This window comes from Triturus cristatus, chromosome 2_1 (assembly GCF_964204655.1).
Source record: "Triturus cristatus chromosome 2_1, aTriCri1.1, whole genome shotgun sequence".
NCBI lineage: Eukaryota > Metazoa > Chordata > Amphibia > Caudata > Salamandridae > Triturus > Triturus cristatus.
The window spans coordinates 100,151,964-100,171,824 of record NC_140581.1 but is presented as its reverse complement, the minus strand read 5'-3'; the positions used below and the strand labels follow the sequence as shown (position 1 = coordinate 100,171,824).

Below are 19,861 nucleotides of genomic sequence, written 5' to 3'. Positions count from 1 at the left end.
TGCCAGGTATGCTCTTTTCCACTGTTAACAGCCAGGGTGATTGCGCTTGTAAAATGTCCTTTAAATACCTTTTTCCCTTAAATGAGCACACAAGATAGAGGTAGGGGTTGGTGATGGGTGAATTAACACCTCCAGGGTTCAAGTGCAAGTTTTCTATAGGCACGTCAGTCACACATCAAACCCTCTGCTTTCCAGACTACAGAAGTCCCCATAAATACTCTTGCCTCGAGTGGTCCACCCCGAGCCACTGGGGCCGTTTAGTGGCTCCATAACTCAGAAAAAGCTGGAAACAGATGTTACCAACCGTCCCTTCAGAACTGAGGGGCATATTATCAAGCACGGCGTTAAAATTATTGCCGCTTTAGCGGCAGAAAACTGCCGCTAAAGCGCCGATAATGGGCTTGATAATATGCCCGTGAGAATTCCAATAGAAGCCCAGGTTGACACCGGAACATGGGCTTCTATGGGAATTCTCACGGGCATATTATCAAGCCCATTATCGCCGCTTTAGCTGCAGTTTTCTGCCGCTAAAGCGGCGATAATTTTAACGCCGTTTCTTGATAATATGCCCCTAAGCTTTGTGTAAACACCGTGGCTCTGATGTGTTCCACCTGATATACAGGGGCATTGCTTAGTCAGTTAGATTCTCGGGGTTAGGAGCAGAAATTTCCAAACCATCACTGCCATTGAAATAGCAACATGGATAAAAACAATCTTGAATTTTAAAGGCTTCTCTGCAACACATAAGTCTTCCAGTCCTTTGTGTGAGAGGGACGATGAAGAGTGGGTGTATGCAAGCTCTGGAAAGGTTCATAGAGATGTGTTTCTGTGCTTTAAGGGCTGCTAATCTGAGTGGAAATCCAGGCCACAGGCCGGGGTTACACGCGGGTGGACGGTGTCTAGCTTTTATTTTCACATGGTGGACCCCGTCCACCCTGCCAAGAAGTTGAACCCCACAGAAATAAGCTGAATTTGTCCCGGTGTAATTTTCAGACACCAGGTCACGTTCAGCAGTGCTTGCACATTGCCTGCTTTCCATTCCCAGCAACAATGTGCAGACCGAGAAGGAGACTTTTACATTTTCACCTCCAGCTGGGCCAAAGATAAAGGCCGAAGTTATGGAGCCATTATGCCTCCTTTTGTTGGAGTATCCTTGCTAGGAGCTATCGGAATCCTCACATGCAAATAAAGGGAGCAGTAACAAAGACACACACTTATTATCACTTCACAGGTACTTGAGAGGCATGCTTTTGCCTTTGTATATAAGTGCATGCACAGTAAGGATGTCAGATGTGTTGGTCTGTCCAGTATTTACACAAATAATAATTTAAATAGCACAATTTTATTTATTTTATAGCGCTACTCACCCCAATGCAGGGTGTCAGAGCTCTTTACGTAACATACACCTCATACATTTGCAATAAATCATGCGTGTAAATCAATGTTCAACATGTGTTATATTAGACAGTGAGGGTTTCATGGTGTAAGAGTCAGATGTCCTTCGAGGCTCACGGTACTATAATAGAAGGACTTCAATTTATGAACTGAAAGTAACAAAAGGGTCTCTGTGTTGAAAACAGTAACCCACTTAGCCTTCTACATAAAATACAAATCTGTCATCTGCATGCTACATGGTGTGCTTTGCAGGAGACACATTAGCCCTCTATACTTCTTTGATTCAAATCTGGGACTTCGCAAAACACAGATCTCTCCAGCAAAAAGCGTTGACCCTGCAGAGTTATTTTACCATTAATATTGTTTACTGGGCACACAAAGATCTCTGCAACGGGTTCCTTAATCCCATAAATTATTATAAAATGCAGACTTTACAACCAATTAAGCATAACAGATCTACTATTATGCTTCTCCTTGTTGGCAATTTCTATGTGGCAGGGTGTTAAAAAAACTTCTATGTATTAGGTGAGGCCCAGTTTTTACATTCAGATTGTGCCACTTTCTTGGCACATCCCAGACGCAAAATCTCATTTGTTAAATCTCGTTATGCACTTAAATGTACGCATAACATACTTGATAAACATACGTGCGAGGTCTTAATATCTTATGTCACTTCTTGTAATTTCACTTCCAGTGTTGTCACATCCTGTGATGCCCAATGCAGTCACCTACTGTGACATCTTGTGCTGTGATGCCGCGCGCCAAGATGTTTCTTGCATACTGCCTAAGTTGGTTGGTCCCCCCACTTCATTTTTAGGACCTGTGCCATGTGGAAACATGACCACATACACTGCAAGCCCAACTGGAGGCCCATGGATCCAACGACATACACCAGGATCCATTTATTAGGGTGGTGTCGCACCCCAAAGACCCCCCCCCCCCCCCACCCAGGGGGAATACCCTGGGGTGGAATACCTGTGAAGAACACAAAGGAAAGGATGGTAACTCCGATTTCTGTAGGTCATTCCCCCAAAACTTATAAATACTGTTACTTCACTGCACTTAGTCATGGGGGGGCGCTTGGTATTGGTAATTTGGGGTGCGAGGAATAATCACGGGCCTTGATTATTGTGAGCACAGCTCTGCATGCATAAGGCTGCTTGTATGATCCGTGCAAGAATTGCACCAGCCACAGTACAGAGCCCCTGTCCATATCACTGGGTCGGTCGTGAACTCGGACACATCCTTTCAAAGTTTGCAGCGTGTGTGCCTGAGTAATCATGTGTGAGGCTTGGCTCCTCGAGCAGTCCTGGCATGCCGCAGATGTGGACAATCGCCGCAGTCATGGAGAGCCCTGCGCTCCAGCCTCCTCGCGCCAAGACATCCTCTCGCGAGACTCTGTGTCCTAGACGGACGCGGCCTTCTTGGGGTTCATCCAAAGGATACAGCGAGCAAACACAGGACACCGTTTATTGATATTGAATTTATAAACTCTGAGACGGATGAATGTTTGAGTTAGCCACGTCAGGATTCATATTGCAATTTGCAGGTCATGCACAGATGCCAGCAGAGAGTGTTTAAATCGCTGAGTCTTGCGAGCAAATTCTAGTGTTAGTTCAATTACTTCAGCTAACACATGCTTTTGTTTCTCATTTTCTTTCCTTCTCATCTCTTCACAAGTTGCTTTCTCCCACACCCTTTCAGGCGTATCCTTCTCCCCTCTCCCTCCTTTTGTAGGGGCCAAGCTGTGCTAACAGTACCTTCTGCCGTAGAGACAGGGCACAGACATTACAACGCAGTTGTTACCACGCAAAGCCTTTACCACGCATACCTTACAACACATACACCGTTAGCACTCATAGCCTTTACCACACATTTTTTACAATGCATATGGCTTTACCATACATGCCTTTACAATAAATTATGTTGTAAAGGTATGTATGGTAAAGGAATATGTGTAGTACTGGTGGTAAGGGCTTATGCGTGGTAAGGGTGGTGAAGGCTATCCGTGTCATTAGAGGAAATGGAGAGACCTTTCTGACTCCTCTTTACAACGTGCGCTGTGCCTCAGAGGAGCTGCCTTGTTATTGTGGAGAGGTAAGGGAGATTGGGTGTGGAGGCTACAGGATTAGGGCTTTGTGCTGGGTATTTTTTAAAAGGGCTGGTGACCAGGGGTGAGAGGAGGCACGCAGAATTCCACTTTTAGGACCCAGGGCTGAGGAGAGGTATTTTTTAAAAAGTGCTGCGGGTGGTCACGCAGGGGTTTGCATTTAAGGTGCAAGAAAGGTGCAGTTTTTACAAGGACTGGTGGGTGGGGGAGTTCGCACAGGGGTCTGCTTTTAGTGCTCGGGCAAGGGAGGATTATTTTTTAAAAGGGCCGGACGGGGCACCAGGAACAAGTTTTAAGGCTCAGGACACTGGTCAGGGAAAACCGTTAACAATCATATGCCTTTAACATTCATGCCTTTACAACAAAATTCGAGACATGTGTGGTAAAAGCATCTATGTTGTAAAAAATGCGTGGTAAAGGTTATGCTTGGTAATGGCATTTGCGTTGTAACACAGACATGGTAAAGGCATGCATTGCAATGGAATGTGTTGTATTGTTGTTCATCCGTAGAGACCGAGTCTACCTTGCAGTTTGCCTTCTGCAGGGGTGAAGTCTCTCTCGTTGCCCCCTGTTACGCACAATACATTTCCACAGTGGTGTCCGCGGCTCTATAGGCTCAGCCTGCCACATTGTGTCCACTGTAGTAGTGCTCCATCTCCTCAGCCGTTTCAGTGTTGTAGAGCTAAATCTCCCTCATCGTCTCCACTGTAATAGGGGTGAATCTTCCCATTCGTGTTCAGTATTATGGGGGACAAGTCTCTCTCATAGTCTCCATTGTCATAGGTGCCAAGTTTTCTCAATCAACGCCAGTGTTATAGGGCCTAAGTCTGCGTCATTGTCTCCAGTGTAACAAGGACCCACCTCCCAAGTTGTCTCTACTGTTCTAGGGGTCAGATCTCCTCAGTCCTCTCGTGATCAAACAATCTCCCCGATCATCTTTACCGTCATAGGGACCTGGTCTTCTTAGTTGGCTCCCGGATGATGGAGACTTCGAACCTGATTTAGATCTTGGCGGATGGGATACTCCGACACAAATGTGACGGCTATCCCGTTCGTTGTATTACAAGTGCATTATATCCTGTGGCAGTTGTAATATGGTGGACGGGATATCCATCACGCTTGCGTAGGAGTATCACATATCCCAAATCAGGCCTTAAGTCTACATCGTTGTGTCCCCTGTCGTAGGGGCCCAATCTCAATTGTTTCCGCAATTGCGGCAGCTATATCTCCTCAGTCAGTCCAACAATAGAGGACATGGATCGAAGGGTGCTCTTCGATATTGCTCTCTAAGATTGCCTTCCTACTTCACACGTTGCTTTCGATTTTCCCATGTTCGTGGCATTTTTAACTCGAGCTGGCTACTGATTTGCCTCTAAAGCAATATTTTTTTCATAAAAGTCTCACGCTTTACAGTCCCTGAACAAAACGTGACAGTTTCACCTTTTTCTTGTTCCCCTGCCTGACCCAAAGGCAGTCTTACCAACAGGAACTTTGGAAGAAGTGAGAAGTCTGGCATTTTGCAAGGATCTTAGGGGGTTTGATGTTTAACCTCTTCTAGCACCCGATAACTGTTCCACGCCTGGTGTTGCCTCGTGGCAGTATTTGTAACATCAGTAGTGACTGTGAGCAAGTAATGATTGAGTTGTAACTCCAGGAGGCATTTTCACTAAGGTACCGCGTCACATATGCAATGTAAGGCTAGCGCATAGAAGATTAGTGTTTTCCATGCAAGGGTTATCCTGTTTATTTTTTTGTTTTTGTTTTGCAAAAATTAAAGCATGTCTGCGTACAATGGAAAGAGTGTTGGGGACTTCAGGGGTATGTGCCGGTCCACCTCATTATTATTACCAGATCAGGTGCAAGGAGTGTTTACCATAGAGCCTTCTTGCCCAGTCCCAGCAGGATACTTGATGCCTCCACCTCTTGACACAAAAGGCCCTGCTTGAGCCACCTTTCAGTAGAAAGCTAGAGCGACTTACATTGGTCTCAGTTGCCACCAGCCGGTCTTAAATAATGCTGCCAAGTGGAGTCGCTGATTCAGTGAAGCTCCTTACCTAATTGATGGACATTGGTGTTTCAGTGGCTACGGATCCATACAAGTTCTGTCCCTCAGTCGGCACCATTGAACCTCACTCAAGAACTGAGAGCAGACTGAGTCAACCAGAGGTGGTGTGGTCAGTGCTACCTCCAGTTGTCCTCAGGAGCAGTATTGCCCCCTCTCTCCAGACTGGGAAGCAACCTTCTTGCCCACCTGCTCAAAAGAGACTAGCTTCCGCAGAGACCGAAGTTGCCGTTTGTAGCCAGCCTATGGTCATCTACCCTTGTCCTCCCTCATCGTATCTCCAAGAGTCGTCACAGAGCAAGCATCACCTGCTTCAAGAACTGCTCTGATGCGCACGTTTGTGGATGTGATGTGAGGCAGTGTATGACCCTCATCAAGTTCAGGTTGCCATCCCACCTGGTAGAGGTAATCCACCTGCACAAGCCCTGCGTTCCTAGCCCGTGCAGTGAAGACCTTCAGCAGGTGTGGGAGCCCCGGCAGAGAAGTTCAGCTGTTTTGATGGCTGCCTTCTGCTTGGTGAAGAGCGACACCACCTGACCTGCAGGTGCTCCACACATTGGAGCTCCGCAAAGCCCACGATGTATGGGCAGGTACTCGCCTCACGACTCGAAGGCAAGATGTTTACGTACGGGAGGGAATCCTTTGTCCACAGTTACCTGAACAATGCATACACCGATGTCACTAGGTGGACATCTTTTTCAGTATGTGCTCTTACCAGATTATTTCCTCTTAAATAACCTCTGACTAGATCTTTCCTAAGTGACAAGATTTAGTGTGTAGGTTTTTGTGCTGTGTGCCCCTTTAAGAGTGAGGCTAGGTTGTTTGACCAGCCCTGCTCCTAGGTGAACAAAGCCTCTTCAGAAGCTAAAACTTCTCCTGTGATTGTTTCTCAGTAAATTGAGGTGTGAGTGAGCCATAGAGCCCAGTGTTTGCCACCCGTAGAGGCTGCAGATGTCCTCGACTCTCATTTAGGGCTCATGTCCTGGTAACGTCTGTAAATATCCGTGCAATTTTCACAACCTTAAAAGCCCCGCAAACCTGATCCTCCATCTTGGTGCCCTTGCATTGTTTTGCATCCATTGCTGTTAGACGCAGACGTGTTAGAGGGAAGCCCCCACATACTGACAATGAAAGCTGTAGGGTTATAGCCCTGGCCGGAGATTATGAGTCCTGGACTGAGCTTCGGGAGCGACACTGATCCACTGTGATCTTGGGCGAGAAGCATTAACACTCCACTAATAGTGTAACATTTAAGCTCCACATCAAAACCAGACCTTCTAATATTAGATGCAAAGCCCCCAGCTGGTAAAGTCCAGCTCAGCTGAAGAACTGCACTGGCCTGGCAGATGAGCGGTTGATTCAGACATGCTTCGTAGTGTGCAGAGATTTTTTTTCTCCAGGGATAAATGTTGGCAATTATCTTGGGCATTTAGGATTTTTTTTAGAGCCATCTCAACATCTGGACTGTGCTTAGCCATTGACAGACAAATGTTAAACAAAAAAACTCAATTAAAAAAAACCAACCTTTTCGTACCTTAATCTCTCCCCCGACAGCAAGTCGACATCAGCTTTAGGTTTGAGAGGGCCTTGTTCATAGGAGTCATTCTCCCCATGGTCTAAATAAATAAACCGGCAAACGGCTGATGGTGAGGCGGATGAGTTGCTCTGAACGGCCAATGCATCAGATATAGCAGAAAGAAGTTTCACCAATGCTGCCTGCGATATGTAACGTACCCACTCTGTTTGTACCACATAGGTATTTAAAAAACGGACCGCTGCTCATCCCATCCACATACTGCGAACCTTAGAGGTAATGTGGGCACACGAGAACGTGCTGTACCCTATAAAACATGAATCACCCTGCCAGCTTCGCAGTCCGATGCCCATGCCAGTCATCTAACAGGCCACGCTAATGCGAACTGTTGGAGCATTTTCAAGTCGAGCATACACCCTTAGGTTGCTTTGTACAAAGCCCATGTGTTACCGTGGACATAGTAAGCTCTGATTTTAGGGTTGTGGGGAGGTTATAGCTGATTCTCAGTCCTTTTGGGACCTACGTGTCCTCCCTGTGAGCCGGGGGCTCTGAAATGTACCGTCCAGCTCCAGTCATCTCTCGCCTCGACACTCCCAGGGCAGCCATCTTGAAGTGAGGCATCCAAGCCCCGGCCTCAGTCCCTGCCAGCCTGTTATCATTGTACCGACCTGTGACTAACATCTGCGACCCTCAGAGCTTTTTGGAAAATGATAATTATACGAGATGGAGCAGAGAAGTTGAGTCAGTCTCTGTTACTTCATTTTGAAGGCCCCCTGCCCTCCTCCGTCCCGTTTTACGGGCTGGCGAGGAGCCCGCTGCGGGAGGAGAGGTGACAGATTTCATTTCTGTGCCAGAGGGGCCCTAGCAGGGGTTCAGGGCTTGTAAGCACGCTTCTCTTTTGCCTCTACATAGATGCCAATAGATCCGATTCAGGCAGGAGAGCCGCGGTTTTTGGAGCCAAAAATGGCTTCCTTCTGGCTGTCTCCCGCCTGAAATTGCCTCTGCTTCAATAGAAGTCAGTGGGGAAAATACGTTCTCCCGATTATTTTCTTAAAATCTCCAACTTTCCACTGCTAGAATGTTGCATGTATGCTCTACTGCAGCCTTTTAAAAACGTTCACATTGGGATCACAAACCCGAAAATAGTGGCCCTCGTTCGAGGTGCACGGCCTTTCACAAAATATTGCCTGGTTAGTATTCAGGATCACTCATCCGTATAAAGACGCGGTCAATGGCAAACTTCTGGCACTGGCGCAACAAAGGTATGAACTTTCATGGCATATGGGAGGCATTCCATACCAAAATCCAGACCCTGGCACAACAAAGGAAATTGTTGACCCACACGGGCATCCACTGCCCCATTTGAAATAAACTGGGTCAACGCCTGTGGAGTGTGGAGTGTTTGGCTACATTGACTTTGCACACCATTAAAGTACTCAGTGAAGGCTTGCAAGCGATGAAGGGTTCTGCAGCATAAGGAGATTTACAAATTTACGCCCTTGGCAAGTTCAGGAGTGAATGAGCCAAAGATCGCCAGATTGTTTGCTTCCTGAACGAGGGTAGGGCTGTCCAAGACTAGACGTCCAGTAAAACGCTGAGAACGTGGTCTCTTGTTGTCCAAAGTTGAGTTTCCATTTTACAACAGTTTAAGGGTAGAGGGCTTTCTCTCATCCATTGATGTATGTGGTCTAGGCACCTGGTAATGTTGTAGCCCTCTGTATTGTTCTCCAAGGAAGAGCAGCCTCCAAGTAAAACTAGCTCTGAAGAAAGTACATCTTTGTGCTAGATGGAAGAATCTGCTCCCGCATTCTTCAAATAGTGCTCAGAAGAAACACTGAACTGGGGAAGCACTAAGGGGGTCATTAGCATGGCGGGCGGATCGCAACCGGACAGCCAGTTACCCCACGCCACATTAGCATGGCGGGGGGCCGTCCGCCGCTTTTCCGCCGGTAGGCAATCGTCACGATTGCCTACTGGGCGGAAAAGGACCATAATATGGTGGCGGTGCCTTGCAGGCACCGCCATCCATATTATGATGTGGCATTTGGAATGCCTTTCCATGGCGGAGACACCACCATGGAAAGGCATGCAGAGTTCTCTTTGGGGGCCCGTTGCGGGCCCCCAGGGGGGTGCGTGGGTGGGTGGCTGCACTTGGGAGGCACCCATGGTCCCCCCAACATTGGCATGCACAAGGTGGCAGGCATTGTGCGGTGTCTGTCACGTTGTGCATGCCAATGCACAACATACATATATTGCATTGTGACGGGTGCTGCTTACAGCACCGCCCGCCACAATGTAATATATGCGGGATGCCACCGCCACCGTGGTGGTGGCATCCTAATTGCCAGTGCGGGACTGCCGCACCACTGGGGGCCGGTCCCAGCACCGCTAGGCCCCTAAGAATTGTGCAGTATTGGTCTCTTTGGCTCACACTCTCTAGAAATAGTATGTTTTGTAAGAATCTGTCCTTGGCTGTAGTGCGGTGTGGACTGAGTGTCTTTGTGACGCAACGCGCACCCTAGATACGGAATCCGTTATATAGGTGTGGTTTGCCCGGAGTGTAATTGCCATTCTGGGTGCAGGATCTTATGTCTGAGTGGTCTCTGGCATTAGTGTTGTAGGATCTTCTATAAAAGTGTGACTTTGACTATAATGCTGTATACTGGTCGGGTATGTGTTCTTTTGTACAATCGTATCTTTTCTGTGATGCAGTGTGCATGCTGTACATGAGTTCCTTAGTACAAGTGCGTCTGGCTGCAGTCTGGTGTGCTCTCTGGGTAAGACGTCTGTTTTTCAAATGGTAGAGTGTAGTGTGTGTGTACTTTGGCTCTTGTGTCTTTTGTATTTGTTTGCCTTCAGCAGCGGTGCACAGAGAACTAGAGGGACAGCGTCTATTGCATGAGTCTGGTTTTGGTCACGGTAGTGTTTATGGAAGTTTGTGCCTGTTTTTAACAGAGACACTGTGTCAGTTTATTTTTCCCTGTCTTTGGCAGCGGTGGATTGTGGGCATTGGGTATGTGGTCCTTTGTGCAGATTTGTCTGGGAATGGTGCAGGTTGAACTCTGGGTCTGAGTGTTTGTGATTCAATATGATTAGGTATCAAATCTGGCCTAAGAGGGTCTCTGACTTTGCTGATGAAATGAGGGTCATGTAGATGGTCTGTTGTCTAAGGTGATATTCAGGGTAGAATCTGGTGTTTGAGAGCCACTCGGCTCAGAAGCAGTGTGCAAGCAGGCTGATGTTAGGGTATGATGGCGTGAGGTGGGAGCCTTGTCCCATGTTCTTGAGTCACAACCTCCTTCCAGATTGAAGTTAATTTTTGAACAAGTTTCAAATGTGCTTTAGCACACCCTGCTTAGAATAGCCTGTGATGCAAGTCCATGAGCACCACCAAAGGAGTTCTAGAGACCTACTCAGGCTATGGGATGGAAGACTGAAAGAATTTCAATGCGAGATGTCCTCAATAAACACATTTCATACAAGGCAAATGAATGTGGCAAGTGGATAATGGTGTGTGGGGGAAGGGGGAGGGCAGGGTTCACATTGAGCTTTCTTGCTAAACCTCAGGTGGGGAGGCCTGAGGCTAAAGATGGGTATTACTAGGAAAGAAGGGGCAGCAGGTGGGAAGCAGATCATTAACTTGACACTTGGAGGTCCCAGGATCTACACAAGAAGGGTTGGATTGGCTAAGTGGGCCAATCCGATGGGCCAGTACCAGAGTGCCAGCTGTGGCCCGGTTTTTGTGGTTGTAGTTGAGCCATCCTTAATTTGGCCCCAGTTTCTTCCATCTAGAAAAATGATGTACTTTCTTCAGAGCTAGTTTTACTTGGAGGCTGCTCTTCCTTGGAGAACAATGCAGAGGGCTACAACATTACCAGGTGCCTGGACCACATACATCAATGGATGAGAGAAAGCCCTCTACCCTTAAACTGTTGTAAAATGGAAACTCAACTTTGGACAACAAGAGACCACGTCCTCAGCGTTTTACTGGACGTCTAGTCTTGGACAGCCCGACCATCATTCAGGAAGCAAACAATCTGGCGATCATCTGTGGCTCATTCACTCCTGAACTTGTCAAGGGGGTCAATTTGGAAATCTCCTTAAGCTGCAAAACGCGTCATCGCTTGCAAACGTCCACTGAATCAAACTGACAAAATGCTTTGTTTTGGCACAGATTGATTACTGCCGTCCGATCTAAACAAGGAACGCAAAAGAAGTGAAGTATCAAATGTTTGAAATAATCGCAGCCGCTGGTAATGACACGGGCCTCATTCCAGTCCATCCTTGTTCCCCCATTGTACCACCTCAGACAGGACCCAGCCGTATGCAATTCAACCGTGGTTCTTTTCAAATAGGAATAGTCCAGCCCGAACTGCTAAGTCAGGTCCCCTCTGAACCAGAACACAAGCAACCCCATACACATTTCAGTGTCGTAGGGCCTTGTCAGTCGGGTGTAGCTTGGATCCAGTGGCACAGTGAGCACGTAACCCACCTGGTATACACAAAGTGAAGGGTGGAATGCTTGATTTAATCTCAATCATTGGTAATTACTCAGGTCTCATCTCAGTCCAAACAGGCTTGCCAACCTAAGAACTGACTCCAAAGGCTACAAAATGAGGCTGCCAAGATCTGCATAAATCATGATAAAACCAGCCACATTGACTCTGAAACCCCTCCCCTGGCTGCCTTTGGATGCAAGGATTACAACCTAATCCTAAGAGGTCCAACACACTTGCAGAAGCCGGTTCCTCATTACATCCAATGTTGGAGCGTTTCGCCCACAGCTTCACACTTGATTCCTCGCTTCTGGTCCAACTGCAGAAGCACAGAGGGCATTCCTTGGGAGTGCTGGGTCTAACACTCTGAAGTGCCTTGGTGACCCCAACTCAGGGCTTAATATAAACAACTATCAGAAAGTGTTTGCTTGAAACTGTACTATGTTATGTGATCGAACAATTTTGGCTTTGATTCCCATCATTTCAACCTGACTCTGACCACCTCATTTTACCCATATTAGACAGTGAATTGATATATTTCTCGTTGTCATTCGTATAGACCAGCACTCTGAAGTTATTGTGAGATGCTTTTTTCTCCTTTAGCTGTGCCCTGTATCACACAGCTATGATTTGTCCTACAGAAAACCTCAGCTCCTTTACAGCCCAGTCTGCTCTCAGATACCATGTCTTTGTCGTACATTTCCAATCAACACATCTCTTACCGCATGGACTGTGATTGTAAATGGCTGCCTTTTTCTTTAAAATATGTTTTTGCAAAACAAGGAAGTCATCCTGAGTTCTTTCTAACAGCACTCTTAGGATATCTGTAGGATAATAATTTCATATTGGACTTTTCCTAGAATACTCCTAGTGAATGCAATCACACACTACTATCTTGCATCTTGTTTTTCTGCTAGCTTACACAACATTCCTGTAAGAAACCTTGAATAATTCCTATAAATAACTAGGTGGAAAGAACATGCAGGCATGAGGCCAGCTTGCTCCTCTCACTGTTCAATGTTATTGTAGGCCTTAGTTTTCATGTGGCGAAAAATAGCCAAAGAGCAAGAGACGGCAAAACAGTTTTCAGAAAGTTGTTTGCACAATGTGCATGTTGAGGGCACTATTTTATGAACATCGGAAGCCATAAACAACCAATAACATTCACTGGCGCTGTTCTGTAAGAGTGGGCGCTGTAAGTCAGTGTTTTTCCTTACAAGCTTACTAACCACTGGAGACCAAAGAGAGACCACAGCTGTCCGTGGTTTGGGGTCTGAGAAGACCTGTCTGTCCACAGCTCTCTGATCTAACTTGGATATGAATTTACCTGTTGCAAATACAGTCGTGCCTTCCAACTAGAAGATGTCCCCCATCAAGTTTGAAAGAAAAATGTGTCTTATGGCCACCCACGAGCAGGCGAGGAGCATGCCCAGGCGCGTGAGGGGATCTTCTATTCAGTACAGACATTCAACCACACTCTTAAACTGTGCCCAACATATCATTTACAGCAACATCAAGAGTCTTTGATTCTTGAATAAAACCATTTTGTGGATGGAGACCACCAACCCATCAAACGAAAATTCCCTGGCACTGTGCTCGGATGTTGGTGATATGTCTTGCCCACTGTCATACAGTTTTCACAATTTAAAAGCAGCTTCGGACCCATTCTCATATTAGGTACATACGCACAAAAATGCAAAAACAGAAAGGTAGGCCAGAGCTACTAGAACTATTTTGTCGGACCATTTTTGTACATGCTGCAGCCCTGTACGTTCTGTTTATTCCCCAGATCTTACTATGACACCTCGCCCAGATAATTGCAAAATCATTTTTTACGTTTGTTATAAATCATGCTGCAATGCGTCCTAAATTTATTACTCTTTCTAAAATAAAATCCCTTCTTTGTTATTCTGGAACCTCACCTGATCCACAGATTGTATTCTCTTCCTACGTATTTTAGTCGCACCTTCACTAGAATATGCTGATCTCCTCTACTATATTCACGCCACACTGTAGTTAAAAGTCTATGTCTTTTCTGCATTATACAGGTTGTAGCCTTTCTCATCTCCCCATTGTAAGATTCTAATGCAGATATTGCATTATTTAGTTACCTAATATTTATATCACACTGTTTTTAAAGCACTGTAGGGTTAGATGTTACTCCACTTTTAGAAGTTATGTACCCGGTCTCTTGGTCATGAACAGAGAAAATGATGGCTGAAGTGATAAATTGAATAGGCACAGATACCTAGCCTGGCCCAGCAGGAAGATCTCTGTGGCTTGGAAGGCATTTCGTGCCGGTAAACATACATGGTGTTAGCCAATACCATGTGTGATCACAACTACAGAAAACGTTTAGTTTCTGGAATGAGCCATTCTCACATGTGGACCTGGGAGTAACTGAACTAATGTACTGCTGATTTAGCAAAGAGGATACAGTAAACAAACTTAGAAAGCAAGGCCCTTGGTGAAGATAACATTTGTGGAGAATGCAGAGGGATTTTCGGTTTGATCCCACTCTCCAATGGGGTGGCTGGGCATCTGACGGAGAATGTGGGAGATGCAGGCAAGTAGGTGATGTAATGAGCACTAAGTCTTTCCCAGATGAATGCATTTGTTAACTTACTGTATCTGAGCAGTAGGTGAGTGTATTTGCAAAAGTTGATCACACCTAGTGGCAAAGGGCAGGTTATCTTGAGCAATTAAAGCTGTGCAGACTCACACCAAAATGCCCAGATATCAGGATAGGTCAAGAAGAGGGTGGTGGGTGGCAGAGTTCAGTGGATGAGACATCTTTCTCATGTTGCCCATTATGAAAACCTTATTTCGATAGGTATGTGACTGTTATACATTTTCCACCAATGAGCCGCCAGCATCCATGGACTGGCGGCATCAATGTGTCGCCAGCATATATGAGTTACTTGCATCCATGGGCCACCAGTCTAAAAATGGAAGGCTCTTAACATTGCAGGGTACTCTGGGAGATAGTGGGTAGTGACATCATGTGATGAAAAGAACTTTAAAAATGATCAGCACCAGATAAATTTGCGATTTTCTACAGTATTTTGCTCTATATATGTATTGCTGACTAAATCCATGTTTGCATATCACCCACTGCATAGTGAATTGCATACAAGTGCTTGCATGAGATTTCTGATTGAAGTTTGATTACAATAAGAAATGTATTGCCTGAAATTTTTTTTGTGTCTAGCAATGGCCGAGCGGACATCTGAATTTTGCACGGCTAATTTAAAAACATGGTTGCATAGCTCTGAACTGCATACTATATCTAAATATGACTTGTTGCATTTCGTATCCCACTTAACAGCGAGTGTGCTGGTTAAGTATTCTCTTAAATAAACTACAATCGTTTCCATTTCAGAAACAATAATTATGTCACTGGGACCTGCCTACAGGAGCCTTCGAGGCCCAACATGTGTAGCGTGAGGAACTCTGAGTTCTGGAGCTCCTACACGATGAACATCACGGAGGAGAATCCTTTGGGCTACAGTTTCCGTCTTCTGAAGGTGCTTATGCACTCGATCGGTGAGTGTGAGGTCTGTCACTCAATGATGTCACTCTCCTTTTGTCACTCTGCAGGCATCTCTGTACTGTAGCTAAAGGACATCCTACGCGTAGTGTCTAAATGGTGCTTCGGTGGTGTGTATATACTGACCCCTATGATGCTTCAGGGCAGGCAGATCCTCAAAACATGTTAGTGGATAGAATTATGGTCCATGTTTATATTATTCCAGCATGCTGAACTACTTTATATAGCCTTGGACCATCAAAGCTCTTCTGCAGGATACGTATTTCTCTCTGCACATGTGCCTGCTATCCCAGAATCTCCAAGAACTGACATGAACTTTCAAAAACATTCTTGTTTTCAAACTTCAAATTTAAATCTTTGAGGTTGTTAACTTCAGCTAATCAAATGAAACAAGAAAATTCCACTTTTGAGAATACTGTCAAATGACCATCAGAAAAATGTTAAAAAAAAAGTTCACCAGCAAACCTCATTTAAATTAGAAAGTCATTACAGGGCACATTCTACTCCCCAACTTGTGCCCTGCCCTTGGCCTACTCCAGTGTTGTTCTCCCGCCACTCTTTCATCCGTTGCGAAAGAAGGTGGACCATTCATTTGTGAGAGCCACTCGGAGTACCATATGAAAGTCTCTGCATTGTGTTTTAAAAGCCAGCCTTAGCATTTTTGGCAAGCACGCCAGGCTCATAATTTGACTTGTTCATCAGAAGCAATTCTTTTTGTTTGTTGCATTTTTGTGTAGACGTACGTATGACTTTTCTACTGATTTACAGAAGATTTCACAATAAAAACATACGCTTGCTTTGAGTTAGGGAATTTACATAATTCCTCAAATTGTTTCGCTTTCTTCTCATGGGAAACATTTTTCTAATGCAAATCATTCCTTCTGCCTCCCCTTGTAAAAATTGTGGTGTCCTTTAAACTTCCCTATACTTCCTTCACTACTCTGGGGTGGTTCACATGCAAGTAAGTAAATAATGCAGAGAAGTGTGACAAATCCATTTCAAATGTTGTTGAACGCTCAGTGTTATGATGCTATAGGTGTTCCACTAACTTAATGGACCACTTCAGAGGAAAACCCATTAGGGTCACAAAAATGCAAACAGTTAGATTCTTTGTGATTCAGAATTAGGTGTGTGTGTGTAATGTTTTAACTTCCCAGCCATAAGTCTCTTTTGAGAATGTTTCTTTTATCGTTTAAAATAATTTGGATTAGTGTAGATGTTCAAAGTCCAAATATTGGCTAACAAAACTAAGATTTTATTTTAAGAATTTTAGTATTAGGAGTAAACCACAACAATCCAGCAGCTAATCAGGATCACCAGTTTGAGTTCTTTGAAACTCTTGTGACCACGAATCTGAAAGATTTTACCCTAATTTGAATTCAAGTTTTTTAGACAATTTCTCTTATTAGAGATACTTTATTTTCTTGATGGTCGCTACGGAATTTAACACTTACTGCCTCCTGTTTTCTAAAAGTCCTTTGTTGGAAACATTATGGACTACCAACAAACAAAATATTGATTCAAACAAAATTTGGCAATAACACAGTTTGATGTTCTTAAGGAAATCATTCACGATCAGTGTTTATTACTGTATGACTGTTTGTCTTCCACTGAACATAAAAGCTTCACTAACATATTCCTAAGAATGTTATGTTAAAGATGTGTTTTATTGCCTTTTAACTATGTTTATCTCCAGCCCTATTTCCACATCTTTAGTGAGATTGGTTATGAGTTTCATGGAAGCGTTCTGTGAATATAGATGTGTTTGACAAAACACACATTTCCTTGAATGTGAGATATCTTTAGGAGCAAGCATTTTGGGAAAGTATGGAAGATTTAGAGTTGCAATGATCCATTTTATTCCGTCATCCATCACTTACCTTTCTCTGTACATCTGTGGCATCTGGACACCTTTGTTCTCCTTGGTTATCTCATAAGGCACCAGACTCTGCAGGCGGGGTTGCACAGCTTGCGGTATGCTGTTGTAACATTAGAGGTGATCCTTCTGCTAGTTTCAATACACCGACAAACAATTTAAAACACCAAGACAGTGCTGAGAGGTGTGGTTATAATGAAGATGATATGTTTCTACTTGTTTTTGAAAGGTCTTGACCTCTATGATAATTTACCACCGGTGGTTTACATAATGGAAACTAGTTTTACTTGTGTGTAGCCTTTGAACTGTATTTCTGCAGACACTTGTCCTTCACCTGCAATCCTGCTGTCCTCTGACAAATATTGCTAACAGTTTAGCATACTTTAATGAACTCTTGAAAAGCCCACATGAACTAACTGGAGAAAGTGTATTATTTGATTCATTTTTTATACATCTCCTCATTCTTCCTGATGATGATTTGAGTGGCTGGATTTGCACAATTCATTCTTTGAAGCTGGTGTTTTTACTAACAGCAACTTTCTTATTTTTCTAGTTAAGCCGGATCCTCCACAGGACCTTACAGTGGAACCAGTTCCATTCGCGCCGCGAAGGTTGCGGGCCAGCTGGGACTATCCTGCCACTTGGCCAAAGTCAGCCCACTTTCTGCTGAAGTTTCGTCTACAGTACCGGCCTGTGGCTCACCCGTCGTGGTCTGTGGTAAGTTCAAGGAGTGCATTTGCGGCTGCATACCTGTCCGCATTACTGTTTGTGAAGTGCTTTATGCTCATATAACTGCGTTGTTACATGCAGACGCCCACACTTTAGGAACAGTATGAAGAGGCTGGTTGGTGTCTGTCTCTGGTTGAGAATAGTGTTCGCTGTGAAGCACCAGGTTTGACTGAAGGAATACGGACAAAAGTAATGTAAATAGAGTTAATATGTACAAGAGGAACAGCAAGCTCCTCACTTCATGTGACACATACATCTTCTATCATCAGTAAAAACCTCACGCCCCTTTTGGTCCCCAACTTAATCAATTCCCAAAAACATTTTTTTTTACAATCCTAATATCCACTCGCTTCTGTGTGTGTTGTTCTTTTGCTTTCCAGTGCGCCTTACACCATATTAGTTCCAATACAATATAAGGCAATGCAATGCAATCCAGCAGCAGATTGGTTGCTGTTCGCAGTCACTGTTGAAAAATGATCTTCTTTTGGACAGGCAGCTAGAGGGGCATCTGTTGTTGAAGCAAACTTCTCAGGATGGATGGTGGCATTCTGTGCTTTTTCAGGTGGTAAAAGGGTCTTCAAATGTACTTAGGACGGTCTCCTCCTGTAACTTGCCACCTTAAAACTTGATGAACCAGCAACTCTGACAAAGCCCGAGATGTAGGAGAGGCGTGAGGTGTAAATGAATGTTATCTGCCTGTGATGGCCATTGTCACCTCACCTCCCCAGAAAGGTATCACCGGGTCCAAAAGTCAAGCTGATGACAAACGATGAAGCGCTTAGCTAAGAGTTTCAAGATGGTGTTAAGTTAAATCAAGGGGCATCGTGAGGTTCCTACTGATGTCAGAACTAAGTGCAAAAAGCACTAAAATCCTGGATCAGACACCCATATGTCTATGACTGACTGACTAACATCAATATGAAAACTCACTGTTTCTAATAAGTAAAGTTTTCATTCATGCTTTGCAACAGCATGCACATGATAATTCAGACTTTTCTTAAATTAATCAAATATCCCTTGGATCATTTCTTCCCTCTGTAAAATGTTTACATTGTTTACATTCCTAACAGGTCGAGACTGCAAACCTGACTGACGTCATCACAGATGCCTTGATGGGAATGGAGCACCTGGTGCAGGTGAGCACCAAGGACTTCATGGACGCCGGGGACTGGAGCGACTGGAGTGCGGAAGTGAGAGCCACGCCATGGAGCAGTAACGAGCCTGAGTCCCGGGAGCTGGGTAACTGATCTTGCTTCTTCTGCACGATTATTTGTGTTAGGTGTGGATCACAGAGACCTGTGGCATGAACCCATCATTCTCCACCCATTGCATTTAATACTCCATTTTTATCAGCCATAGTCTGTAGTATTGTTTTGGGATAAAACATTGCCTCCTCTAGGCTTCTGCTGGCATTGCTTTTTTTTTTATAGCATTTACCCTGGGGATTAGACTTCGACTAACCATGCACTGCCTTAAGCGAGTCAAACAAAGACTTTTCTGATAGTGGCGGGTGGTGGATTCTTGCTTCTCATGTGGTCAAATTATCTTCTAGGTTCAGACAGTGGAATAATGATTTCAAATATATATATCAATGTTCCGAGTGATTCAAAATCGCAGTGATCATTGGCTCTTGGGCTTTTCTTCAGTGAAATATTGAGGCATGGTCCTTCAGAATTCGGAACGTGGTAGGCCTAGTCTATGGTGTACTTCAGACTCCTGAAAAACAAGGCACGCTTAGAAGTTATTTCCAAGTCAAAAACGTATGTATGGTACTAGGAATCGTACGCGACACAATGATGGGCGTTCCCAGGGGATTGTCTTAGGAGTTGTCATGGGAATGCAAGGCAGTTGTGACTCACACCGAGGGCCGGACCGGCCATTGTGGCACTCTGGTATCTTCCAGGTGGGTAGCTCTCAAGGAGTTTCTTTCAGTCCCTGTCAGCTTCTATGACCCACTTATGAAAGTGTCGATAGCCACATGCTGTTTGCGGCTCATGCAGAAGGGGGGTACTTTGAGCAATTTTGCCAGAGCTAATTTTGGTTTTGAGTTGGCCCTCTGCATTTTCACACAGTGTTAACTTTGTGGTGTTCACAAACATTTGTGATACT

The 19,861-nt window shown here is 44.8% G+C and overlaps 1 protein-coding gene across 2 annotated transcripts in view; it reads left to right on the top strand.

The window, feature by feature from the left end:
* The window catches only part of IL11RA (interleukin 11 receptor subunit alpha), a 278,686-nt gene that overhangs the window by 237,778 nt on the left and 21,047 nt on the right, over positions 1–19,861 (top strand). For both annotated transcript variants that reach the window (XM_085628331.1, XM_085628322.1), the window contains exons 7-9: positions 14,980–15,143; positions 17,577–17,740; positions 18,823–18,991. In XM_085628331.1, the coding sequence (XP_085484457.1) occupies positions 14,980–15,143; positions 17,577–17,740; positions 18,823–18,991 (497 nt within the window). The remainder of the gene's footprint in view (positions 1–14,979; positions 15,144–17,576; positions 17,741–18,822; positions 18,992–19,861) is intronic.